General features: G+C 48.5%; 4 protein-coding genes across 4 annotated transcripts; all 4 read left to right on the forward strand.

Moving 5' to 3' along the window:
* The first annotated feature begins 3,821 nt into the window (after nucleotides 1–3,821).
* On the forward strand, nucleotides 3,822–5,239 carry LOC105703599. The gene is made up of 2 exons (XM_012432094.1): nucleotides 3,822–4,314; nucleotides 4,860–5,239. The coding sequence occupies exons 1-2, from the start codon at nucleotides 3,822–3,824 to the stop codon at nucleotides 5,237–5,239; spliced, it is 873 nt and encodes a 290-aa protein (XP_012287517.1).
* Nucleotides 5,240–12,269: 7,030 nt separating this feature from the next.
* Nucleotides 12,270–15,059, forward strand: LOC105703601. Its single transcript, XM_012432097.1, has 4 exons — nucleotides 12,270–12,930; nucleotides 13,018–13,250; nucleotides 13,356–14,059; nucleotides 14,921–15,059. Exons 1-4 carry the CDS (start codon nucleotides 12,270–12,272, stop codon nucleotides 15,057–15,059), a joined length of 1,737 nt encoding a protein of 578 aa, XP_012287520.1.
* Nucleotides 15,060–16,822: 1,763 nt separating this feature from the next.
* Nucleotides 16,823–17,808, forward strand: LOC105703633. The gene is made up of 3 exons (XM_012432136.1): nucleotides 16,823–16,923; nucleotides 17,036–17,394; nucleotides 17,528–17,808. Exons 1-3 carry the CDS (start codon nucleotides 16,823–16,825, stop codon nucleotides 17,806–17,808), a joined length of 741 nt encoding a protein of 246 aa, XP_012287559.1.
* A 2,759-nt stretch (nucleotides 17,809–20,567) lies between these two features.
* LOC105703602 lies at nucleotides 20,568–21,477 on the forward strand. The gene is made up of 2 exons (XM_012432098.1): nucleotides 20,568–20,771; nucleotides 20,932–21,477. The coding sequence occupies exons 1-2, from the start codon at nucleotides 20,568–20,570 to the stop codon at nucleotides 21,475–21,477; spliced, it is 750 nt and encodes a 249-aa protein (XP_012287521.1).
* Nucleotides 21,478–22,532: the final 1,055 nt, after the last annotated feature.

Here is a 22,532-nt window from a genome sequence, read left to right on the forward strand (position 1 = left end):
GGCCTTCCGCGTTCCCCTGGCGGTCGAGCACCCCGAAGAAGGTTAGTAGGTCGTCAACCCGCGTGGGGCGCCACTCCGGGTGGAGGGAAAAGTAGCGGGATCGGTTGTGACGGCAGCCTATCAGGCGCGAGTCGGGGCCTATAAAAGCCCGAGCGGCCGCGGCGCCTCCATTGCACTGCCGTCCGCCGAAGCGCACGGAACTTGAGTTCTAAGTGAAACTCAGAGTTTCGAGGTACAAGTACTTTCTGTAATATATATCACAACTTGTACACGCTTCAGTATTAGGTTATCTAACAACGACCAGGAGACCAAAAATATGCACGAACCGACATGGCTTATGTTTTAGAAGACGACTCTTCCAGGTTATCGTTAGTACCCGTCTAAGTATTTAAAGATGTTCTGCGAAATGTAGAACTGTAAAGATAGTAAATTTAGGGTTTTCTTAATTTTCTGGTAGGGACGATCGTACGTGGATTAATCGACGATGTCAATCATGCGAAGGTATTGTTTAACCTATTTAGTGCCGGCCGAAGTCGTTAGCATTTGTGAAACGACGGTATATCGCGTCCGGCATTAAACGGGTTAAGCTTAATCTAATTATTAAATACTCTGCGGAGGTTAGCTCGCAGTTTACTTAACTGGGCGATTTCGAGACGAATGATCGCAAGCAGACTGAAAATATACAATTTTGTAACCAAATATTGTATATCCTCTGTTAAAAATATTCTAAAATTCCATTACAAAATTTAAACTTTGCTTTACTTTTAATTCTCGAATCGTAGTTGGCGAAAGTGGCGCCATCTGTCGGCGCCGCACGGAACTTCCAAGCCAAGGTAAGAATTTATCTCGAATTACCTTCCAGGAAACTGTTATCCGAGGGACGATGGCGGTCACTGCCGTGATACACTCGTGGCACACGCACCACTCACGCACGGTTGTTCAATCAAAGGGAAGGAATAGGCAGAAGAATACAAAATAAACGCGAGAGTGAACTACAAAAAAATACTGAATATTGGAAGGATTATTAATAATTAGAAACCGATGACAAAACAGGATAATGCTACTCTACGTCGCGAGGGTGATGTTCGCGGTTCTAGGGTACACCCTAGGACGCCATTGAAGGTCAAGGTTTTCGGAAGCAAGCAAACATCAAGATGAATTATTTAATTAAGAGAAAATAGAGTACGAAAAATATATAAACCTGTATTAAATCATTAAAATACCTGAGAAATAAATAGAACGCGTAATGCCCTGGTTTTGCAATTCCAGTCCAGTTTCCCCTTCAATGAGCATTCCAACAATAAGTATTACGACTAATGTATGCACGCGTGTGCACGCCTACAAGCTATTATTAAAGTTGCACGGTCACGGGCATGAATGCCGGATGCGCAATCCGGAATTCATTACCAGGTCTCTGTACCCAGAGCAGTCATTTACCCGAGATGAGAGCAGGAAGATCTCTTGCCTCTTGCAGTCTGGCGGGTGTACGATGACGTTACGCATGGTGCATTAATAATGCATGCGTGCAAGCAATGCGTGAGATTCTCACACCGATGGTCCCGATCTCTTGGTTCTCTTCGTTCCCGGTCAGTAATTTCGGGCACTTTCGTTGCCGACCGCTCTCACGATTCCAGTTTAGGTCATTGCACGTAACAGCTCACTTTTACTCTATCCCGTTTTACAGAAAGACTGCAGCATCCGATTTAATCGTTCCATTCTGAACCATCAAGATAGGGTGTAGTCTAATCGAGGTCTAAACACTATAGTACTAAAATACCATTTTGACCAATGCGTAAACTTTTAATCAACCACCAGAGATAAGTTGAGTATCACCTGTTGCATCTCGCACATCGAGGTGTACCACTCTTCCCATTCTCTGGTTCCAGCTCGGCGAGAATAGGTGCAATTCGAGCCTCGTTCGCGAAGCCTTCTTGGTCGGCTAGCAGTTCGGAATAGGTCTTAGACACCGGCCCAGTTTGCGGTGCAAAAGAAGACCGCGATGATCCTTCGCTTCACTTGGCTCGACTTCACCTGCCGGTACCGTACCTGCCCCTCGTCCACCTGGGCGCTACCGGAGATGGAAAAAAGGGGTACGAGGCCTCGTATACGAGGCAGCTCTCCTCGATTATTCAGGAAAGGCATGCAAAGGAGTAAACCGCTCGTAGGAGATAGAAAAAGAGAGAACGAGGCATCAAATGGGTCATTCCCTAGAAAGGAAACCAGGCGACGCTTCTTGCCCGTCTCTTTGATAGACTCCTTTGTTTATGCACGAATCCTCCGAAGCTACCATCTCCTTCGCCCCTTGAACATAAACCATTAGCGCGTTGTAAACTTAAAATCAGCGAGGGAATTATCAAGGATGTGCTCTCGGGACTAGATTCGGAAAAGTCGTAAGATCTAGGACCCCTAAAGTGGAGGCGATTTCAATGCATGGCGTTGTACCTCATTACGCTACTTCATGCGTGCAGCGATATTTGAAACGGATATGCGACGCTTTCTGCCAATAATCCGGCACCACCTTTCCCAGGAGTATATTGTCAGTGGGACAATGGATCTTGGCGTGCACCACGAAAATTGGCCACACACTTTCACGAGCCAGCTCGAGCGTGGCGCGCGAAAATCCGATACACCTTGAAAAGTGGGTCGATTTAACGTGCAGATCCATCTGGACCAGTCAGCAGAGATCCTTGATCTCGGGAAAAACGGCATTTCTCTATCCTGATTTCCGCTACTGACGAGATGCGGATGAAAGTGATCGAAGAAGAGAGCCAGGGGTCGAGGACGGGAGACGAAAAGAAGAAGTTACCCGGGAAAAAGGTGATCTTCTCGCCGAGGTCGGGAAGATCAGCTGCATTTCATCCTGCTCGCGAAATCACTGGTTCAGATTTCACTGGTCACGAATCGGCAGTTTCTGCAGACTGGAATGGTGACTGGGATCTCACACCAGGGGAAGTTCTGTCCTCCGTTTTTTCCTAGGGTCCAGCGGATGGTGGACGAGCTTCAAGGTCACGGTGCCTGGTGCAGCATTTCTGGAATTGAGTCTCTGCAAATTGTGGCAATCAGTGGACGATGATGAATCAATTTATCCGGCGATTTGCGGAGAGCGCATCTTGAAGAGGTTAGCTTAGAGAAGACCAGATAAGTGTTGATCCCGCTTTCAGACTTTGGTGGATGGTGGTCCACTTGCTGGGACACTTATTAGTGTGCACAATTTTTGGAGCCCACCGAGGGATCATGCCAGGAGACTCCGGCAAAGTTGATCGAGAGGGATCCTAACTTATTAAAGAATTGCTACTTCTGGTTGTTCGGGCCTTCTACCGAATTTTAATGATAGATTTCGAACGCGAACAATGATGGTTGATCATTCGTTGGTCCTTCTTCAAGGTCGAGAAATCCGCCTTGAGCGTCCACCCATTCGCTGATCGGCATCGTGGAAGTCTCCCATGGATGCTGGACAATACCAGAGCATCCTCCCTCCTCTCGGTCCGAGTTTTTCTAAATTTGACAGAGATTCGAGTTCTCCGCTCTATTTGACGCCCGTCACCTCCCGCGCCTCCAGCTAGAGCGGCGAACGAAGGCGTGAAGAGAAGCCCTCCTCTCGGACCCGGACTCTCCGGAGAATGTATGATCGTCGAAAGGAAAAAAAGGAAAAAGGACTCCACTGTTCCTCGGTATATATACTGGAACTATCTCAGGACAGGTCCAGTTCCCAGCCCGCGTCCGGTCGCCGTCGTCGTCCTCAAGGTACCCAGCAACGACCTCCAGGAGGCAGAGGCTGGGCGAGGTTGCCGTCAGAAGGAAAACTATCCCAAGGATCCAGGATGAAGGGGTTCCGGAGTGCCGTGCTCCCGGCCTTGTTGCTGGCTCTTCAAATTCTGGTCTCCAGGGCGGAGATCGAGGCGAGGGACGTGGGTCAATCCCTGGAGGACACCCCGGAAACTGTGCCACCACCTATCAACAAGGACTGCACCAAGTCCTACAGTGCCACCTGCCTGAAGCTGGACGTGGTGTCCTTCCTGGACAAGCTGTCGGAGACGGAGAACCTGGGGATCCTGCCAGGAGTTTCCGTGGTCAAGGAAAATGGCTCCAAGGACCTGTCCGCTTCGGAGGTTGTCGCCAATCTGGCCAGGGACTTCCCGAACGACGTGGACAAGAGGTTGGACGCCTACATCGTCCACAAGGTCGGCAGGTACCTCAACAGTCATGCCATTTCTATCAAGCTGTTTGACCCCAGGACCTTCGAGGCTGCCAGGACCTTCAACGAGGAAGCTCTTGCCCAGCTGGGATTCGGCGGTGCCCAAAATCTCGAGACTGGTGAGATGATCTTGTCATTAATGGGGTAAATGATCCGAGGCTCGCGATAAGAACCATCTTATTATTTGGGATCTTTGATGATCTCTCATTAGGGGTCGTGATCTTAGCTTTTGATAGGTCATGACTCACCGTCAACAGGGTGCTCGTCGCCAACGGGACTGAATTTTAGCTGCAACAGTTTCCCTCCCTCCGGCTGGTTGTATGATCCTTCAATTATAACAGTAACCGCAATCTCCGGAGTGATAACGAGAACTATTATGGTGTAATGGGCGGTTGCTGCTGCGGCTCTAGATTGCCGTGCCACGGACCCTGCAACTAGGTTTATGGGAACTAGTGACCACGAAATGCATCAACATTCGAGCATCAGTAGTGGTCTTCGTTTCCGTTGCATTTTGCCCCCTGATATCACTTTCCCTGATAATGATAAATTAATGGGAACTCATCACGTTCCCCGTATGGAACCATCAACTAGGTCGAGGGGGTTATTTTCGATCTTGTATTTTTTTTTTTGTTGACGGGGTTCAATTGGGATTTTCCTTTTTCAGGTCGTAAGAAAGACAAGGGCGGCATGGGGACCATGATGGCGGGTCTGATGATGATGAAGGGGACCCTCGGTGCACTTGGTTTTGGAGCTTTGGCTCTTCTAGCCGGAAAAGCCTTGATGACTGGTCTGATGGCGTTGATGCTGTCCGCCATTGTTGGTCTCAAATCTTTGGCCGGTGGTCAGGAGAAGAAAACCACTTACGAGATCGTCAGCAAGCCCGTCTACTCCACTTCGCACACTCACAGTTCCGAAGAGCACCATGGACACGGATATGGACATTCTGGATATGGAAGGTCCTTCGACGCCGTCCAGGACACTCTTCAGCAGGCGACGATGAAGTACGGCAACGTCAGGGATCGCCGATCGCTTCGGATGCACTGAGACCCTTCGAACCCCAAAACCTACATTTACAAGATGGAAGAACCTTCCTATAAGAAGGAAGTCCACCTACTGACTGCCAAAATTCCCCGTGACCTCAAGGTGTTACGCACCCCCTTGACATATCCCATTGTCGCGTCTTCATCCCTTCATCGTCCAGAAATTCTAATCTCTAACTCCCTTGTACATGGCTTATCATCCCTTCATCCCTCTCCCCGTATTTATACCTTCGACCTTCATCTGCATCCCTGATCCTCTTCTTCTCCTCTCTTCCCAGAAGATGTCCAACCTGATGCAGCATCGAGACACACCTTGAAGCACTGCGGACCGACGTATTATTTTTTATTTATTTTATTATGCGCTCCAATAAACGATATTTTTTTACGAGTTTGTATTAGACAGTTTTGGGTGTTGTTTGTGTTTTTATACCCATTTCCTGGGAGGAAGGGAGGATCCGATATCTTGGGGAATCCAGGCCGTACTGTTCGACAATTCTCGCGGTTAAGCTAACTCTTCAGCTTGTCATTATCCCGACCCGAGACAAGAGTCAATAACAATCGTGACAGCGACTTTAAAAATCCCGAATTATCCCGCGGTGACATAAATCGACGGGATATAAAAGCGAAGTTATGTTCGCTTCGCAGCAGTAGATGTGCCAATCTTCTCCGGAACTTCGGCCGGAGAAAAATCCAAGATGGCCGCGAAGGTCTCCGCGATTTTCCTTCTGGCGAGTGTCGCGTCGGTGGCTGCATCTGGAAACGATATTAAGGTGATATAAAAGTGTCGTCAAAAGAATCCCCCTGATAAAAAACTTTTCTCCGAACGTTTGAAGCTTCACCACGTAAATATGGCGGTCTTAAGGAATATCCCTACACCCGTGAAATTCCGATGTTAAAAAATTGGTTTGCGGTCATATTTGCGATATTTCATAAAAAAATTAATTTCATTAGTGTAGGGACCTTCTTGGGGAAAGGTTTAATCTCAAATACCACTTTCATATCACCTTAAGGACTACGAGACGGATATCGAACCTTACGAGGAGCAGGGCAGGACCGAGAGGCCGATCTTCGGCTACAAGAAAAACGGAGTCCACGTCGACGTCAGGGTGGTACCTGCCGAGAACTACTCGAATGACGATTCCAGAAGCGAGCATTACCCAACTTTTCCCACCAGCGACATCGGAAGATGCATTATGGGCCTTTCTCTGACGTGCGTGCAGAAGAACGTTGCGGCGTACCTGAACGACGTCGTGCATCTAGATGAAATCAGGATCCTAGGGGGAAGAGTGAAGCTGGTGAGGACGAAGTCGCTGGACCACTCCTCGACGAACCGGAAACTGGACTCCGAGTCATTCGCAGAGCTGATCGAGACCAGTATCGATGACTTCTTCGACTCGTTCGCCTTGAGGATCACCTTGCCGAAACTCAATGGAAGGCAGAACAACAGGATCGACATCACCTACGATGAAAGCCAAATCGAAGGTGAGTTCAACTGGGTGCAAATTATCCCAAGAAAATTTATATAAGCAGTCGCTTTATCGAATTTCATGCCCTTCTTCAGGAAGAACGAAGAAAGGTGGAGGCGGCGGCGGCGGCAAGTGCAAGAAGATGATGATGATGATGCTGATGATGGGCAAGGCGAAATTGATGGGTAGGACTCCTACCTTTAAAGTTATTCGAGTTTTGCTGGTTGTAGGTCAGTTTATAATTTTTTTCCCCATTTCAGTGGTCGTCCTGCTGGTGGCCATGAAGAGCATGATGATGTCGGGGATGTCGATCGCGATGGCCATGGCGTCGGTGTTCAGCAAGGGCAAAGGAGGAGGTGGAGGAGGTGGAGGAGGTCCTTGGCAAGGTGGAGGTGGAGGTGGACCATGGCAAGGTGGAGGTGGAGGTGGAGGAGGCGGGGGTGGGTCTTGGAGATAAGCAGATTCTAAGTGAAGGATTATGGAGAACATTTTTCATTTTTTTTCTTTTTCTAACGTCTCTCGGTTGTAGTCAAAGACGTCGAGTACACTTTCGACTGTTTTCAGTTCCATTGAAGGAGATCGTCCTGGTGACGAAGGCTGCCGGAGGTGGTGGAGGTGGAGGTGGAGGTGGTGGAGGAGGAGGAGGTTGCTGTCCACCTTCAGATAGCTACGGGGCACCTCCACCGAGTAGTTACGGACCTCCTTCAGGAGGTGGTGGTTACGACAGTGGTGGAGGTTGGGGTCGCAGTTTCCACAAACTTCCGTCGCCCTCGAGCTCACCTCAGTTTGGAATTAGCTACCCTGGAACTGCTACTCGGAACTTTCTCGACCAAAACAAGATGGCGACTTCCGGAAGAACGGCGTGGATCTCAAATCTCACGTCGTTCAACAGCAGCCGAGACTTTAGAATTTCCAGACTCCCTGCCAACTTCAGCGAAAACGAGCCTGGGGCTATTTTGAACCTTCCGGGATATCCGCGAGTTGACGAGAGCTCGCTTTTCGAGAACTACGTATCCACCGATAACGCATCGATCTCCGGAAATTCTGCGACACTTCCGGTTAATGTCAGCGCGGTTGATCGAGATACACTGACCGAAACGAGCGTTTTGCAACCTCTTTATGATATTCGCCCGAAAAACGAGCAGAGGAACCGAAATCTGGCGAAAAGTCTCGCCGAAGACCTGGGATCCAAGATGGCGGCACCCTTTCCCCAGCTCATAAATCTTAAGAATATTTCTCTTTACGGAGTTTGAACACCAACCGCCCAGTATTTCTAGGAAATAAAATACCAAATGTACCAAGTCTAATGTGTTCTCTAGCATGCGAATAATTAGCGACGGAAATAACTAGAAACTCGGTACATCCTGAAGAGTAACGGGGCAACGGCTAACTTTCCGCAAATCATTCCATCAGCGTGGCAACGTACATACATACGTCCGCGACTGATTACGGATTTATTGAAATTCCATTTCCTGATCGTCCGTTTCTGAGCTGCCTGAAATAGGTCACGCGGCGCCATCTTGCAGACAATACTTGGACTATCCGATGGGTATCGCGATCTACAATTCTATACGATGTACTTAGCCGGTAAAACCATGAAAGCGAATGGATTTGCTAGTTCCCCGGAAGATGGCACCGCGAGTTCCTTCCCTGAGCGGGAAGGGGAACCAGTACCACCGGGGTACAGGACGGAGGGAGGGAAACAGGGGTAGGTACCATTACAGGAGGGAGGGAAAGATTATCATTCACGTGCAGAAAAAAAATCCTTTTTTTACAAAATCCAATTTTTATCACAAATCGAGTGCTATCATTTCTAGATAAAACAGGACGCGATTACCGGTCGTGGCGCTAGTGTCGCTAGAGGAGAAGCGCCACCTGGAAATTAATGTCTTATAATCACGACACTCATCGTTACGCGCATCCACCCTTATCCCTCCGAGGAATTACCGCCAAAGGGAGAATATACCAAGTCATGCATATTTATCATGGAAAATGGGAAAGCGTTTTTCTCACCTCGAAGCCGGAAGTACCGTCTCGTTAACGTCATGTCGTCCCGCTAGGTGGTGTCACGCCAAAAAGAGATCCGGCAGGAGCGCGAATTCGCGGTAAGTAACGGTTCCGACTACGCACTCGCATCTTAATTTACGATAAAATCCCAATGCACCTTCACCGGCACATGCACATACCCTGGTCGACCCAGATGCAGCCCGGACGTGCAGTACCGCGGATCGATCGCGTTATCAGAAGATCGATCATCGCGGATAAAGCCTGCAAAAAATCGTCTACATATTTAAGGTGATACGAAGGGGTCGTTCTATGTATAAATATATAAAACGTGAAAATATTAATAAAACTTCTCCCCAAACCTCGAAATATGATTATGGAGGTCCTATGGAAGAACGCGATCATCCCGACCCACATCGTAGTTCCGGCGTGCGCGCGCAGGTAGCGATTCGCGTCGACCAATCGGTGCTCGGGAGTTTTTTCGCGGCCGCGCTTTGTCGGGCGTCGACCGTTAGTCAACCCAGAGATCGGCCAATCGGCGATCGGAAAACCGGGGAAAGTCTCGAGCGAAAAAAAAGCGCCCGGCGCTCCAGAAAGATCGATATTCCGGAAGCGGTTCACTTTCCTCGGTCGCGTCCGTTAGGCCACGGCTCGCGGATTTCCGCGGTTTATCCTTCCCCGGTCTCAGCGAAGGAATTATGAGAAAAAATAATCCCAGGTTTCCGGACTTTTTTACACCTGCCAACGAATAATCAGGAACCGTCCTTAAGGTGATATGAAAGGTATTGGTAGATTTTCTAATTTTTAGGTTATCCAACTTACGTTTTTCTACGTAGGAGTTCAGTTGAAAGGTGTGTCGGGAGGTATGTAGGTTTCCGTGGATTTTTATCGGTGCACCCTGCATCGTTAAGATTTTGGTATTGGAGTGGGCTTTTCTTTTTTCTAGACCCCTGTTCACGGGAAATTCGAGGCGGACGATAACCCGTTTATAATTCGGCGGCGATCCGGTCACGCCTCAACCTACCAACCTACAACTTCTAGGTCAATGGAATTCAGGCTCGCGCCTCTTCGTTGACCGGTTGGCCCGGCGGACCAGTTCCGTTCATTCGAGAAGAAGGGATCTATCGAAATAAAAAAGCAGATTAAAAGAGACGTAGGCCTAATCTTTTCCCCTAGTCCCTTCGCTCCTCTGTTGAGTCAGGTCGAGACCTATGGAGTCCTACTCGCGGCGAGATGAAATTTTTCCTGCAAGCTCGAAAATATGTTTCATGACCTGCGATCAGGAGTCCAATGGCCTAGTCGACGAAATATCGCCCCACTTTCTCCGGAATGCCTTTGGCGCCTTGGTGCATTGTTTTCTTTTTCATTTTTTACCCCACCGTTCATATGATTTGGGCCACCGTCTCTTTACAAGATGGCGCTAAGACGTTCCGCTGCATTTTCATTCATTTCCTAATATACCAATTTATTAATTGTGCGCGATCGGCGCAACGACCGTTAATTCCACCTTTTCGTTTTTTACGAAATTTAGAAATTTCGCAGAATGTCCCAGAATAAATGAGCAGGACGGTACGTGATGTGGCTACTTTTTCGAAACGGGGATGGGAGTAAAAAGGGGCCTCGTTTTGTTCGGATAATCCTTCCATTCCCATAATTGAACAAACAGGCGGTTAACCGGTGATCTAATCCGATTAACTAAACGCCGGTTACCTGCGAGATCGGTTAAGAACCGTAATATAGGTCATGGTTCATCATCACCTCGACCATGCGGTTCCTGTCATAGATACATCTCATAACATGCATCATAACATTCCAGCAGATTCCTCACCCGTGTTACACTACAAACAAAACGCGTGCTTTCTCTTATTACATCCTGCAACGATAAATCCAGTCAAAGAGGAGTCCACAACAGCCTGGAGGAACCCGACGTCCACTCTGAAGCGAAGAGACTTTTCGACTCTTTATGACAAAGCCAGGAACGATCATGCATCATCTTCACCTGACATGACTGACCGGTTACAAATTATCACTTAACATAATCCAAACTCGTGTTTCGTTCCGGATCCATTCCCTAAGAAAGAGATGTCCTCGGACCAGAAAAATATTTTTTGGAATAGCACCAAAGGAATATATTTTTCATTCATAGAATGATTATTGGAGTGAAATAGACATTCTCCGGATGGAAGAAAATATTTCTTTGGTTGAAAGACATTTTTATCATGGATAGCCAATTTTGGGTCCATTTCGATCTTCCGACTGCACATACGCAAAATGGCGGCGTTCTAGAATCCGGGAGAACGTCTGGAAAGGAGGTAAAAAGTGAGGTTAGGTGAAAAGCCCACGTGTTTGGGCAGCCCGTTCACGTAACGTGGGGCCGACGCCGACGTCTGGGGTAGGGAAGAAGATAATGACCTTCCTCGGAGCGGCGCCAGGAGTAGGAGGGCCTTTGACACACTTGACGCTCAGGTGAATCTAGACTTCTGGCGAGGAAGACGAGAGCGAGAGGCGGCCAGGTAGTGTCAGGCCGGAGATCGCCAGGTGAGGATCGAGCGCAGGAGCCGTCGCCGGTGGAGCGTCGCGACGCCGACAAGAGACGCCGCCAGCAGGTGGAGGATGATGAGGAGACCTTCGAGGTCGAGAAGAGACCTCGAGACCGAGAAGGGAGGGGATACGAGTCTAGAGAACGGGACGAGGTAGAACGAGAGGAAGGAGAAGCCGATAAAAGGGCCAAAGAGGATCCCGAAGAGTCTGAGGAAATCGAGAAGTCGGCGAGGACCCCGAAGAGCGGGAGAGAAATTAAAAGAGGAAGCGGAAGCGGAAGAACCAAACTGGGGTTGAAGGAGGACGAAGAGGACGCCGAAGAGGGGCTAAAGAAAGGGGAGAAATCTAGGCGATATAAAGGGAGGACAGAAAGCAGAAAAGGGAGCCGAAGTACGTCGACCTCTTCCTTGAAGATATCGGAGGTCAGGAGAGAAGAAATAAAGGAACATCGGTGGAAGAGGCAAAAAAAGAAACGAGGGGACGTGACTAGGATAGGCAAACGTGGAAAAGTGGGTTGATGTATGTATGTACTGGATGGTTCGAAAAACGAAGGAGCTAGTGGACGAATACCAGGGAAGGGGAAGAGAGCTATGAGGAGGGCGAAAAGAATACAAAGCGAATTGGAGAACGGGACTCGGCATCGCAAATGAATATTTAGCCGCGGAAGGAGCCGAAGAGGTCGAAGAGCAAGACTCGAAGAAACGAGGTCGGGTAAACGGATTGGGAGGAACTAAGCCGGGAATAAATTGGCGGGGAAAGTGGAGTGTACCGAGGGAAGTAAACGGTGAAAAAAAAAAATAGTGGATGTGGGGTCAGCAAGAGATATCCACAAAAGGCGGAGAGGCGTTAAAACTGGATCCTAAATTAAACGGAACGGTAAAGAGCTGGAAGCCGTTGGTCGCGTCCTTTTGAAGGCACTCATCAGCGTTAGCGACGCTCAAAGCTTGTTTAGCGGCTAAGGCGAATGTTTCGTGAGGATTGCAGCTAAACAGGTGCGGAAGGTCCCCGAAGCTGCTCGTAAAGATGCCGCAGTGGGCGAGGGTGCTTCTTCTGGGTCTCCTCGTCGGCCTGACGAGGTCCAAGATGGCCGGCTTGGAGAAATTGGAGTCCTACGCCAGGTTCTTCCACGTTGGCGACTTTTTCGGCAACGTCTCCACCGGGAACGAGCTCTGGCAGGGCCTGATGAGGGACTGCTCGAAGAAGACGACCTTCTCCTGCATCCAGAAGAACGCGTATTCCTATCTTGACGACACCTTCTCCGAGCGCGACAACATCACCGTCTTCGATGGCCTCGTCCTGACCAGGAACAACCTGGATTATGCGTCCTGTGGGAAGAAGAAGGACGTCAAGGACTCGGAGAACGTGGACGAGAACCTCGTGGAGTATGCTACCGAGGATGGTCGGGAGAAAAAGTCGAGGAACCTTGAAAAGGATCCCGAAGAGTCCGGATGGGACCCCGAAGAACCGGCGACTCCTCTCGAAGAGATCACCACGGCTCTTCGAGAGAAAACCGTGAAATTTCTGGCGACTCGAGATTACGAACTTCAGCTTCCAGAGTTCTTCTTCGAGGGCGCTACTGTTAAGGTCAGCCCTAGAGAGGTCGACGAAAACGGAGCCCTCCTCAGGGTCGATTTTGGACAGCGGGGCATGGAGAGGCAGGGAAGGATTCTGTTCAAGAAAATAAGTACGTCAAGGGTACCCTTTTCAGAGTCTCGATATTCAAGAATTTTTGTATTCCTCAACCTAATATAATTCTTGCCTTTTCTTTCAGGGAAGTTCATCCAGAATAAGTTGCTGATGAGCTTCCTGTCCCTGCTGCTAGTCATCAAGCTGATCAAGCTCAAGTTCATGTTCGTCATTCCGTTCCTCTTCGGGATCGGCACCGCGAAGAAGCTCTTCCTGAAGCTCCTGCTCTTCTTGGTGCCGGCTTTCGCCCACGTCTTCAAACTCTGCTCCAGTTACCACAGCTCGCAAGGCGCCAAACTCCATCACCACCACCACCAGGTACGTTCTCTTAAAGATCCGGTAAGGAATATGTCAAAATCCTGTAAATGAAATCGACGGTAGAAGTAAAATCGCAACATGTACGAAATCTGCATAAATTTCCAGATCGCTCATCATCATCACCACGTGCCGGTTCCGGTCCCGGTTCCAGCATACTACGATCATCACCACCACCATAAGGAAGAGGAGTTCGAAGGATACGACTACGCCCATCCTCACATCCAGTACCGCAAAGACATGGAGGAGCTGAAGGAATGGGGTATCGAGCCTTACGAGGACCCCCCGGAAGAGCCGGATCGTCGACCGGCGCCATATCCCGCGACTCCACCAGGAGTTTCAGGAGTTTCCTATCCGGGACCTTATGGTCTGCCCCAGTACGCAGTCCACGCGAGACCAGTGGTCTCGGTGTACCCAGAGAAGTCTTCTTCGGGTCCTCCTTTGGGACCCCACACCCAGAACGTGTACCCAGGCTACGCGGAGAACGGTCCCCTGAGTCGCAGGACCTCAGGTCCACACCCCACGGCTCCGTTAGCCATGGATTTACCATTGAAAAGCACCCTGAAGAGTCCCTACGCGGCTTCGCCGCAGCTCCAGAGGCCCATGGCCGCCCAGGTTCCCCAACCTGCTGCCATCTTGAAGAAGACCTTCGATGACGACTTCTACGGGCCCATCATGGCCAGGCTCGAAGAGATCTTCACCCAGCTGAGGTTCGTCGACGAGTCCTGCAGGGAACGGCTGGTCTGCAGCATGTACAAGAACCCTGCGCTCTACTCGCCGCACAGCAATCTCGTCTCCAACGAGTTGTCCAGGTAGGGAGCTGACCACCAGGCCGGAGAAAGGTGGACGACGACCTCCTTTGGCGTCCGATCCGGGTCAGGTTGGCCCCAGTCGTTAGCGACTTCCCCGACAGAGCTTCCTCTGTTCTGGTCTGAATTGTCGCACCTCCGCCATGGTAGTACTTAGAGCACTTACTTCGGGCCCGGTTTCTTCCTCCTTTTTTTCCGGATGTCGCAGGGTTCCCAACGTTACTTCCGGGGGGTAGGGGAAAGGTAGAACGGTCACCTTCGTCATTGATTAATTGGGGAGAAGGTAAGCCAGGTACCTCTTGGTGTAAGGACCTTCGAGTAATCTCCTCTCGTTACCCCTTAATTCAGCCTGAATTGGGAACCGCCGGGATCCTAACGGAATCTGCAACAGGTCCGACCAGAGTTTCAGTTCGACTTCAATTTGAGACGGAATTCGCGTAACCGGTCCTTACCGATCCCACCTCCAGCCGCAGCGGGTGCAATTTGACGTTGAGAAATTAATGCCTCTTATACGTTTTCAGCGAACCGTAATTCCAGGATTATTAAACCGTTGCTGATAATTACCAATCATCACGTGCGAATTATTCCACTTGGGGATGCAAATGGGTTAATATTGCCAAATTTCCATAGTGGGAGGTGATGGTACCCGAGTCCACTACCGTGCGACGCTGCGGTAGAATAAGGTTATCCTGTTTGAAAATCCCGATCGTTGCACCCTGTGACGGTTTCGAGGGTGCAAGAATGCCTTTGCTGTGCTCGAATCTCTAGTTTGAATCGTTCCAGCCTTGATCGGGCTTTTCATGCCCCGCAAAGCGTGAAGATTCGGAGGAGGCGACCACTAACGGCCATCTTGTTTCGTTCCAGGGATCCGCAAGAATTGAAGCGTGGCGTGGCCGGGAGCGCGTCCAGTCACCGGTTTCATCGGTACCTAGGTGCAGCACGATTGGGTCAAGATGGCGGCGACTGTCTGCGATCGTATCCATGTCACATTAACACAGAGTGAGGGCCTCCACTTCCCGAAGACATTCCCCGAAGAGAATGGAGCACACCGGCCGCCGGTCACGTGGGCGCTGTCATGTTGGACGCCCAGGAGACGAAGAGTCGGATTCTTCCGCTCTTCCTGGCTTTTCATGGTCACGTGGCTATTAGTCTGTAAATTAATTAAGCAATTAAGTTCCGTCAAAGAGCTCCTTAGAGCCCGTTAGAGCTGCTAAGTTAACCAGGGTATCGTAGAACTGTAAAAATGTAGATTTCAGAAAGCTCAAGATGGCGGCCGAGGGTCGAACGCGCCCTCGATTGTCCTCGGCTCTAGGTTGCCGCAAAACTAATGTTGGACTTCTTTATTACTTATGTTAAGACACTTGTAAACAGTACTTTTGCGCAACCTGATGTTTAGATAAGCCTAGAGAATTGGGAGGGAGGGGATATTTATTAAAATGAGATGAGACCTTTATAATCTCTTCGTTCAAAGACCGCGATTAACGATGATTAGGTTTACTCGGTTACGCGATTGGTCATGAATATTCATTTTCAGATACTAACGTACTTATTAGGCCTCCGGGTGCCATACCCAAGACTCGTTCCTTCCTCGAGAGGATGAGGATTTTTTATGACCAGCAACAATTGCCGGAAAAAACGGAAGCAGTTTTCCGACCCTTTCCGCGGAGTTCTGGCAGTCTTATTTTGTTATGTCCTGTAAAATAAAGTGGTTAGAAGAATTATTGCCTTTATTATCCTCCATTACCATCGTGTGCTAATTTTACAGCCATGAAGACATCGAGGTGACCGTCATTTTTTTTTTCAGCACAATTTATAGACAAGGTAAGTATTATTTTTGACTCATGAAAATTAATGTATACTCAATGAAAAGTCATGATGAATTGCGTTGATAATTAGTACATCGTCATAAATGGCTCCATACCTAGAATTGACCTGAACATAGTCACGATCGAGGCCAATTAGCATCTTCCATGTTCAACTTCGAACTTTTAATCACGTCGTCAAATAAAGAGAGAAATCGAATTACTGTGCACTTCGGCTACAAGTTCAAAGCGGAAGAAATTTGTCTGATCCTCTATGCGGATGTGTACTTAAAGAATAATCAAAATCATCGGTGCAATTTATCATTCGGTAGAAAATCTTCTTACTTTCTAGTAATTGCGATTCCAATTAGCCACAGCTTCCACCCTTGGCGGCCAGCGGAGCAGAAATATGTTACGGTTATGACTCGCAAAAAAATTACGCGCGTCTTGTACAACGTGTACTTAGCATTCCTGGGTTAGTAGAACTTAAGACACATGGCGCGATATCGCGGTCACCCGCGCTGTAAAAAGTCTCTTTAATATCCCAGCCCGAAAACTGGCGCCGCCATCTTTCTTTTCCCGCGACGCATCTTCTCCCTGAAATGAAATGACTTATTTCAACAAATAATTCTGCAAGAAAATATTCCGACCGTCTACGTAGATATATTACATTTAATCCGATGAATCCGGGATTAAACCTTCGCTTTCCAGGGTTTGCTCCCAGAGAAAGTTCCTTGGAAAATGTCGGGAATGAAATTTCGGCGATCGAAAACGAAACCCGGCGAGCAAGCGCGCGTCCACCCTAGAAAAAGCGTGCTTTCTTCTTCCACGAGTCCGCACGTCGCCGATTGAAATTCAAGAGACGTCCAGGCTTCGATCGCCTATAAAACCGCCGAGGTTTGTTCGTGGGTTTCATTCGGTGTTTGTCCTCGTGATCGATAGATCGATTTTCCTCCGACCCGCCATGAGGGCTCTCGCGGTGATTTCGATGGCCCTGATGGTCAGCCTGGCGCGTTCGCAGAGCATCGGCACGACCGCCGAATTCCTGCAGAACGTGTACTACAGGTAACCTAAAAAGACACAAATCATCTTTATAATTAAAAATTCCAATTACTGCGATAACGTTTTATAATTATTTTCAATTTTTTTCTTTAATCGTGTAATAATTTTTTTCCAGATGCGCGGATAGCCAGTCGATGTTATCCTGCGTGAAGCCCAAGGTGCTTTCCTACCTAAGCGACGCCGTTAAGCAGGACAAAGTGTCCTTGACGGAGGACCTGACCCTGGTGAGGTCTCGAGAGATGCCCGAGGACACCCCCGAAGAGTACAATTCCCAGTACGAATTCGCCGACCCATCTCGAAGAGAGTTGCTGCGGTCACTGATGCTGGAAAAACTAGACGCCTACCTGTGCAGTCATCGTCTGGAAGCCAAACTTCCGGACGCCATTTTGGGGTCCAACGTGGTACCACGAGCCTTGGTCGAATCGGTACCACAAAGCCTGAGTGTGCCCCTGGCTGACCCCAGTAGTGGTCAAGGTAAATACCCCGAAACGATACGACCTTTTTTTATTCCAATGGACTGGTCGCGAGGGTTTCGCCCCACCTTAATAAATAATATAAATTGTAGAAAGGGAGTGTATTACCTGCAGGTGAATTATCCTTATTCCAGGTCGCGGGTTCGTGAAGAAGGTGATGATCCCCTTCCTGCTGGGCCTCAAGTTCAAGGCCACGGCCTTGGTGCCGCTGGCGCTGGCCTTGATCGCCCTGAAGACGTGGAAAGCATTGACCCTGGGACTGCTCTCGATGGTCCTCAGCGGTGCGATGATGATCTTCAAGCTGACAAAACCAAAGGTGGCCTACGAGGTGGTCCACTACGGGCACCCACCTGTGGAACACCCCCCTCACTGGGACACCGCCCCTCAGGGTCCTTACCGGGCTTACCGGAAGTGAACCCGAAGACCTCCACTCATCATCCCACACTTCCGGACTCCACTTTTCTATTTATTTACCCAATCGCCATTCCCTTCGCTAATTTATGCGCAATAAAGACTCTTCGTTTCTTACACACCTGGATTTAATACCTTCCGATAAGTGCAAGCCTTCGAGACGATGAAGAAGCTGCTCCTCTTCTTGTCGCGTGCCGAAGAGCGGCCATTAAATGCGATTCGAATCAAACTCGGAGAACCGCGTCACTTTCTTCGGGTAATCACTTCGAAAAAAAAATAGATCGTTGCCTGAATCATATACAATTACAAGAAACAAGTATCCCGTCGAGAAGAAAAATTGTATCGTTGACATAAACGAATTTTGCTTACTCTTCGTGACATTTTTTGGACGTATTCGACCGCAGGATTTTCTTGTCCCAGTTGTTGATTTTTCAACTTCGAGATGAAATTTTTTCAGAATGACATTTCGAGAAATTGGTCGAAGGGGCCATATTTGTTTCCGCGAAGAAATCAGCTAATTTTCAGGTTGATCTTCGATCGTAGACTTCCAAGATGGCGTCCTCTTCTTGTCGCGTGCCGAAGCAGGGCCGCCATTAAATATTGCGTGAAAGGCTTCGAACCATGACGCTTTCTTTGGACCCATGAAGATGACCATGACCTACCCCGGAACCTCGGTTTTTCATCGACTCGAAAATGGACGTCTCGCCTTCACTTTCGCCTGGTGTCTCTCGAAGTCATCGCGATTCTTGTCAAATGTTCCTTCGAAGACTAAACAAAAACCTCTGACGAGGCCCCTAACTCTTGAACAGCTTCGTCTTCAAAAATAAAAATCAAGGTGTACCACGTTCAACCCCCTATAAATAAAAAGTGCAAAAAAATGATTATTTAGAAAAGTTAATTAAAATGAATACGATATTAATTTTATGAAGGCATCTCTTGAAGGGAACGAAGAGGAAGTCAAAGGCGCGTTCTCACGCACTAGGCCGGGCCAAACGCATATGCAAATGAGCGACCCCGAAATCCAAATTGTTGCGCCCATTGTCGGAGGATCTTCAAGATGGCGACCCCACCCTGGTGGGGAAATTACCCCCAAGCCGCATATTTTCACCTCGAGCGAGAAACTCGTACGTGGGCTCCTTTTGAAGACTGCTGAAGAATACCAACGAGACTATTCGAGGCGAGACTAGGTCTGTTGCCTCTTTGGCGGTGTCGATGATCGGATTCTCGAAGAGGTGCCCGAAGAAGGGGGTGAAATTAACCCAGACTCGCGTTAATACTAAAGGAAAGCCGCATACGTGGACTGTATAATTAATCCTCGCCAAAGGCACGATTTCAGGGTGTCCACGAAAGTGGCCACGTAAAAATAGACGAGGACTTTAAATAATTCAGGAAAGAAAGTTAAAAATCGAATCTTGTCTCCAGCGAACGCTAGACATGCGCTTTGGCCATTACAACTCGGCGAATAATTAAATTCATACGCAGGGAAATTAATTACATTAATTATCGAAATGCTCAGGGGTGGATAACGAAGAGTCGTCTCCGGTAGATGAAACGAAACTCTGGCTTGGAAAAAAAGTTTCAACCCTCTCGCGTTAACTAGAATTTTTACGCCCATTCCGGATGGTACTAGAGAGTGCATTGCAAAAATTATGACAATTCATGTCGGCACGGAGCAGCGGAAAATTAATCCCGAAGAGCGAAAATGGGACGGGGCGTGAGAGTATGGAAAGTCTCGTACGTGAAGAGTATGCCGAGTACAGAGAGAACGTTTTGCAAGCTACGCGAGGGATCGATTTTTTTTTTTCTTCGATTTCGGTACCGCGTAAATTCAAGCGATTTAAATATTATTCCACCGACGTGGGAGTTGAAAATCGGATAATCGTATCGGGAGATATTAATTCACAAAGGGGATATTAACGGGGATAACGTCACGTGACCGTCGCGGGAAGTCGTGCACGTGAACCGGGTATAAATTCACCGGAAGCTCCACATCAAAGTCAGCTAACACCTCCAATTATACCGTAGATAATTATTCGAACCATATTGAAGAAATTTTAATTTTAGGTATCAAATATCTCACAGCCGACCGACTATCGATTCGGCGCTCATAATGGCGGCCGGAGTCGGAATTAACCCAGAAGCGTGTATTAACGGGCGACTTACGAGTATGGAAAGTCTCGGTCGTGTCATGAATGAAGTATCGAATCGAGGACAATGTCACTATGCCGCGGAGACATAGTATCGTTTTCCATTTACTCGATAAAGAAAACGCTACTTACGCCGCGTCTCGTCGAGCGGCGGCCATCTTGAAAAAGCTGCATCATCCCTTCCGCGTCCTGCACTGGGAAAATAAATATTATTTAACCAAAGAAATATTATATTGGAGTATTTTGTACATAGAATGACCCTATCGTATCACCTTAAGGGCATTGATCTTCATTTAATTAATTATTACAATGCATGTCGATTTCAGGTCCGGTGTTCTCGTAAATCCACATAGGCTGCTCTTCGGGCTCATCATTGAATCTTGGCACGCGTTTCGCCGGCGAGGCCTCGATAATCGAAGACCATACTGAACGAAAAGAAAATCCAAAGCCCGTGGTGGGGTATCGACCAAGGGGGACATTGATTCAAACGAGGGTACCGTATAAATAGGAGCATGCACGGCGGAGTGTCATCAGTCGAGCGGACGTGTCAACCGTGGTCTTCTTCGAGGGGAAAGAGCAAGGTCGCCGATAATTCAGCACGAAGACCATGAAAATCATGAAGTCGCTAGTCCTGTGTTGCGCCCTTCTGGGTCTAGCTATAGCCCAGCCAGCCAAGAACGAATTCTGGAGGGGAACCAGCATGGACGCCATGGTGGACCAGACGAAGGTGGATTGCACCCAGAAGAACGACGAGATATCCTGCATGAAGTTCAAGGTCCTCAACCTGCTGGACCAGATCTTCCGCAAGGACAACTTCAAGGTAGGCCGAATTCACCCCCTTCATCTTAAAGAAAAAAATGAATTGACAAAACGTTTCCTTGGTTCAATTAATTTGTTTTCCTACGAACTGGGGAACCGGATCCCAGGAACCGTCTCAGCTTCTGAAAAATCGGATGTATTTATTAAACCTCAATTTGAAGGTCTCGGAGACGGTGGAGATCACCAGGAACTCGTACCCCGCTGAGGAGTCATCGGGTCGTGGCGAAGTCTCCTTCTTGGAGAACATCCGCTCGTACTTGACGACCCACGACGTCACCTTCAAGCTGCCCTTCTCCTCCTCGGTGAAGGTGAGCTCGCGCAACCTCGAGGACGACGAGCTGAACTTCGACGTGAAGTTCGGAGAGGGTCGCGCCGTGGAGGAGGCCCGGAAGTCGAAGCTGAAGAAGGTCATCATCCCCATCCTGGTCTTCGTGCTGCTGAAGGCCATGACTCTGATCCCATTGGCAATTGGCGTGCTCGGTTTGAAGGCCTGGAACGCCCTTCAGCTCTCCTTCTTCAGCTTCGTCGTCTCCGTGGGTCTGGCGATTTTCCAGCTCTGCAAGAAGATCGCTGCCGACAGCCATGCTGCTCCTCTTGCTGCCCATGGTCCATGGGAGTACCAGGCTGCCCAATATAGGTCCTTGAACGACCAGCAATCTGCCGAATCCGCTCAGGATCTGGCCTACTCTGCCTACGTCCAACCTTGAACTCACCAAAGCCCCAAAACGCAGAAACAACTTTTGTAAAATACCTTCCCACCTTTGTACACTATTTAATAAATTATTCCTGCATCTTTAATCACTTGTTGTTAAGCCTTGCCCAATTACGAGCCATCTGAAATTCCGGATATGCTAAGCAACGCTCCCCTTGTTCACCATCGTTCAATTGTTGCTGATAGACGTTTTTTTTTGCTGCACAGTCATGCTGAATTAATTAATGCCGAGGCTCTAATTGCCATTCATGCCATTCATGCCGCTTTGTGTAAACCTTGGAAACACCCCAGAAGCTTAATAAAGACCCTTAGAAAACGATATTTCTTGATTAGCAGTTCAGTAATCGATCATCCATTCCATGCCAGGAATCGAACGGATCATCATCGCGCGTGAACGCGAAACGACGTTCACGAGCAGCGATTCTGATGACATGTAATTTTCCAGCCCGTAATTTCTTCTTAACAAGTGCCTAGAGCCGACTCTACGTGCACTTAGTATCTCCAGAAGATGAGAATGTTAAGATTGATCTCGAAGACAAAAAGATCGACGGTGATACCTACTGTAACATCGTGATCGATATCATCGACCTGCATCGGCATATCGCACGACCTGGATACGCCCAATCTACATAAATCCGATAAATACAAATGTAATTGGACAAGATATATGTTATATATGTTAAATTCAAAATGGCGGAATGGACGAAATGGACTGCTCAAGAAATTGTCACGCGTCCGCATGTACATATGTGAAACCGCCGTGAACATTCTGACACGGGCCACGCGACAGGTGTGAATACAAATTATTTGCATTAGCATCCACGCGAAAGCATAATTTCTATCGTGAAGTACCAGCTGGAGGTAACAGTAATTGTTTCCCTCGACAGGGGGAAACGGGGAGAGAGATTGCTGCGGTCAAAATGGCGGCGTCAACGTCGGTGCATGAGTCCACGAAAATGTGTCTTGGGGTGATTATGGACCAAGCCGTTGGTAACGGTAATTGTTCGTTGACAATATTCTAATGTCGCTTAATAATAGTCGCCGAGTGAC

The sequence above is a fragment of the Orussus abietinus genome, unplaced genomic scaffold (assembly GCF_000612105.2).
Source record: "Orussus abietinus isolate OABI.00-Male unplaced genomic scaffold, Oabi_2.0 scaffold26, whole genome shotgun sequence".
Classification (NCBI taxonomy): Eukaryota; Metazoa; Arthropoda; class Insecta; order Hymenoptera; family Orussidae; genus Orussus; species Orussus abietinus.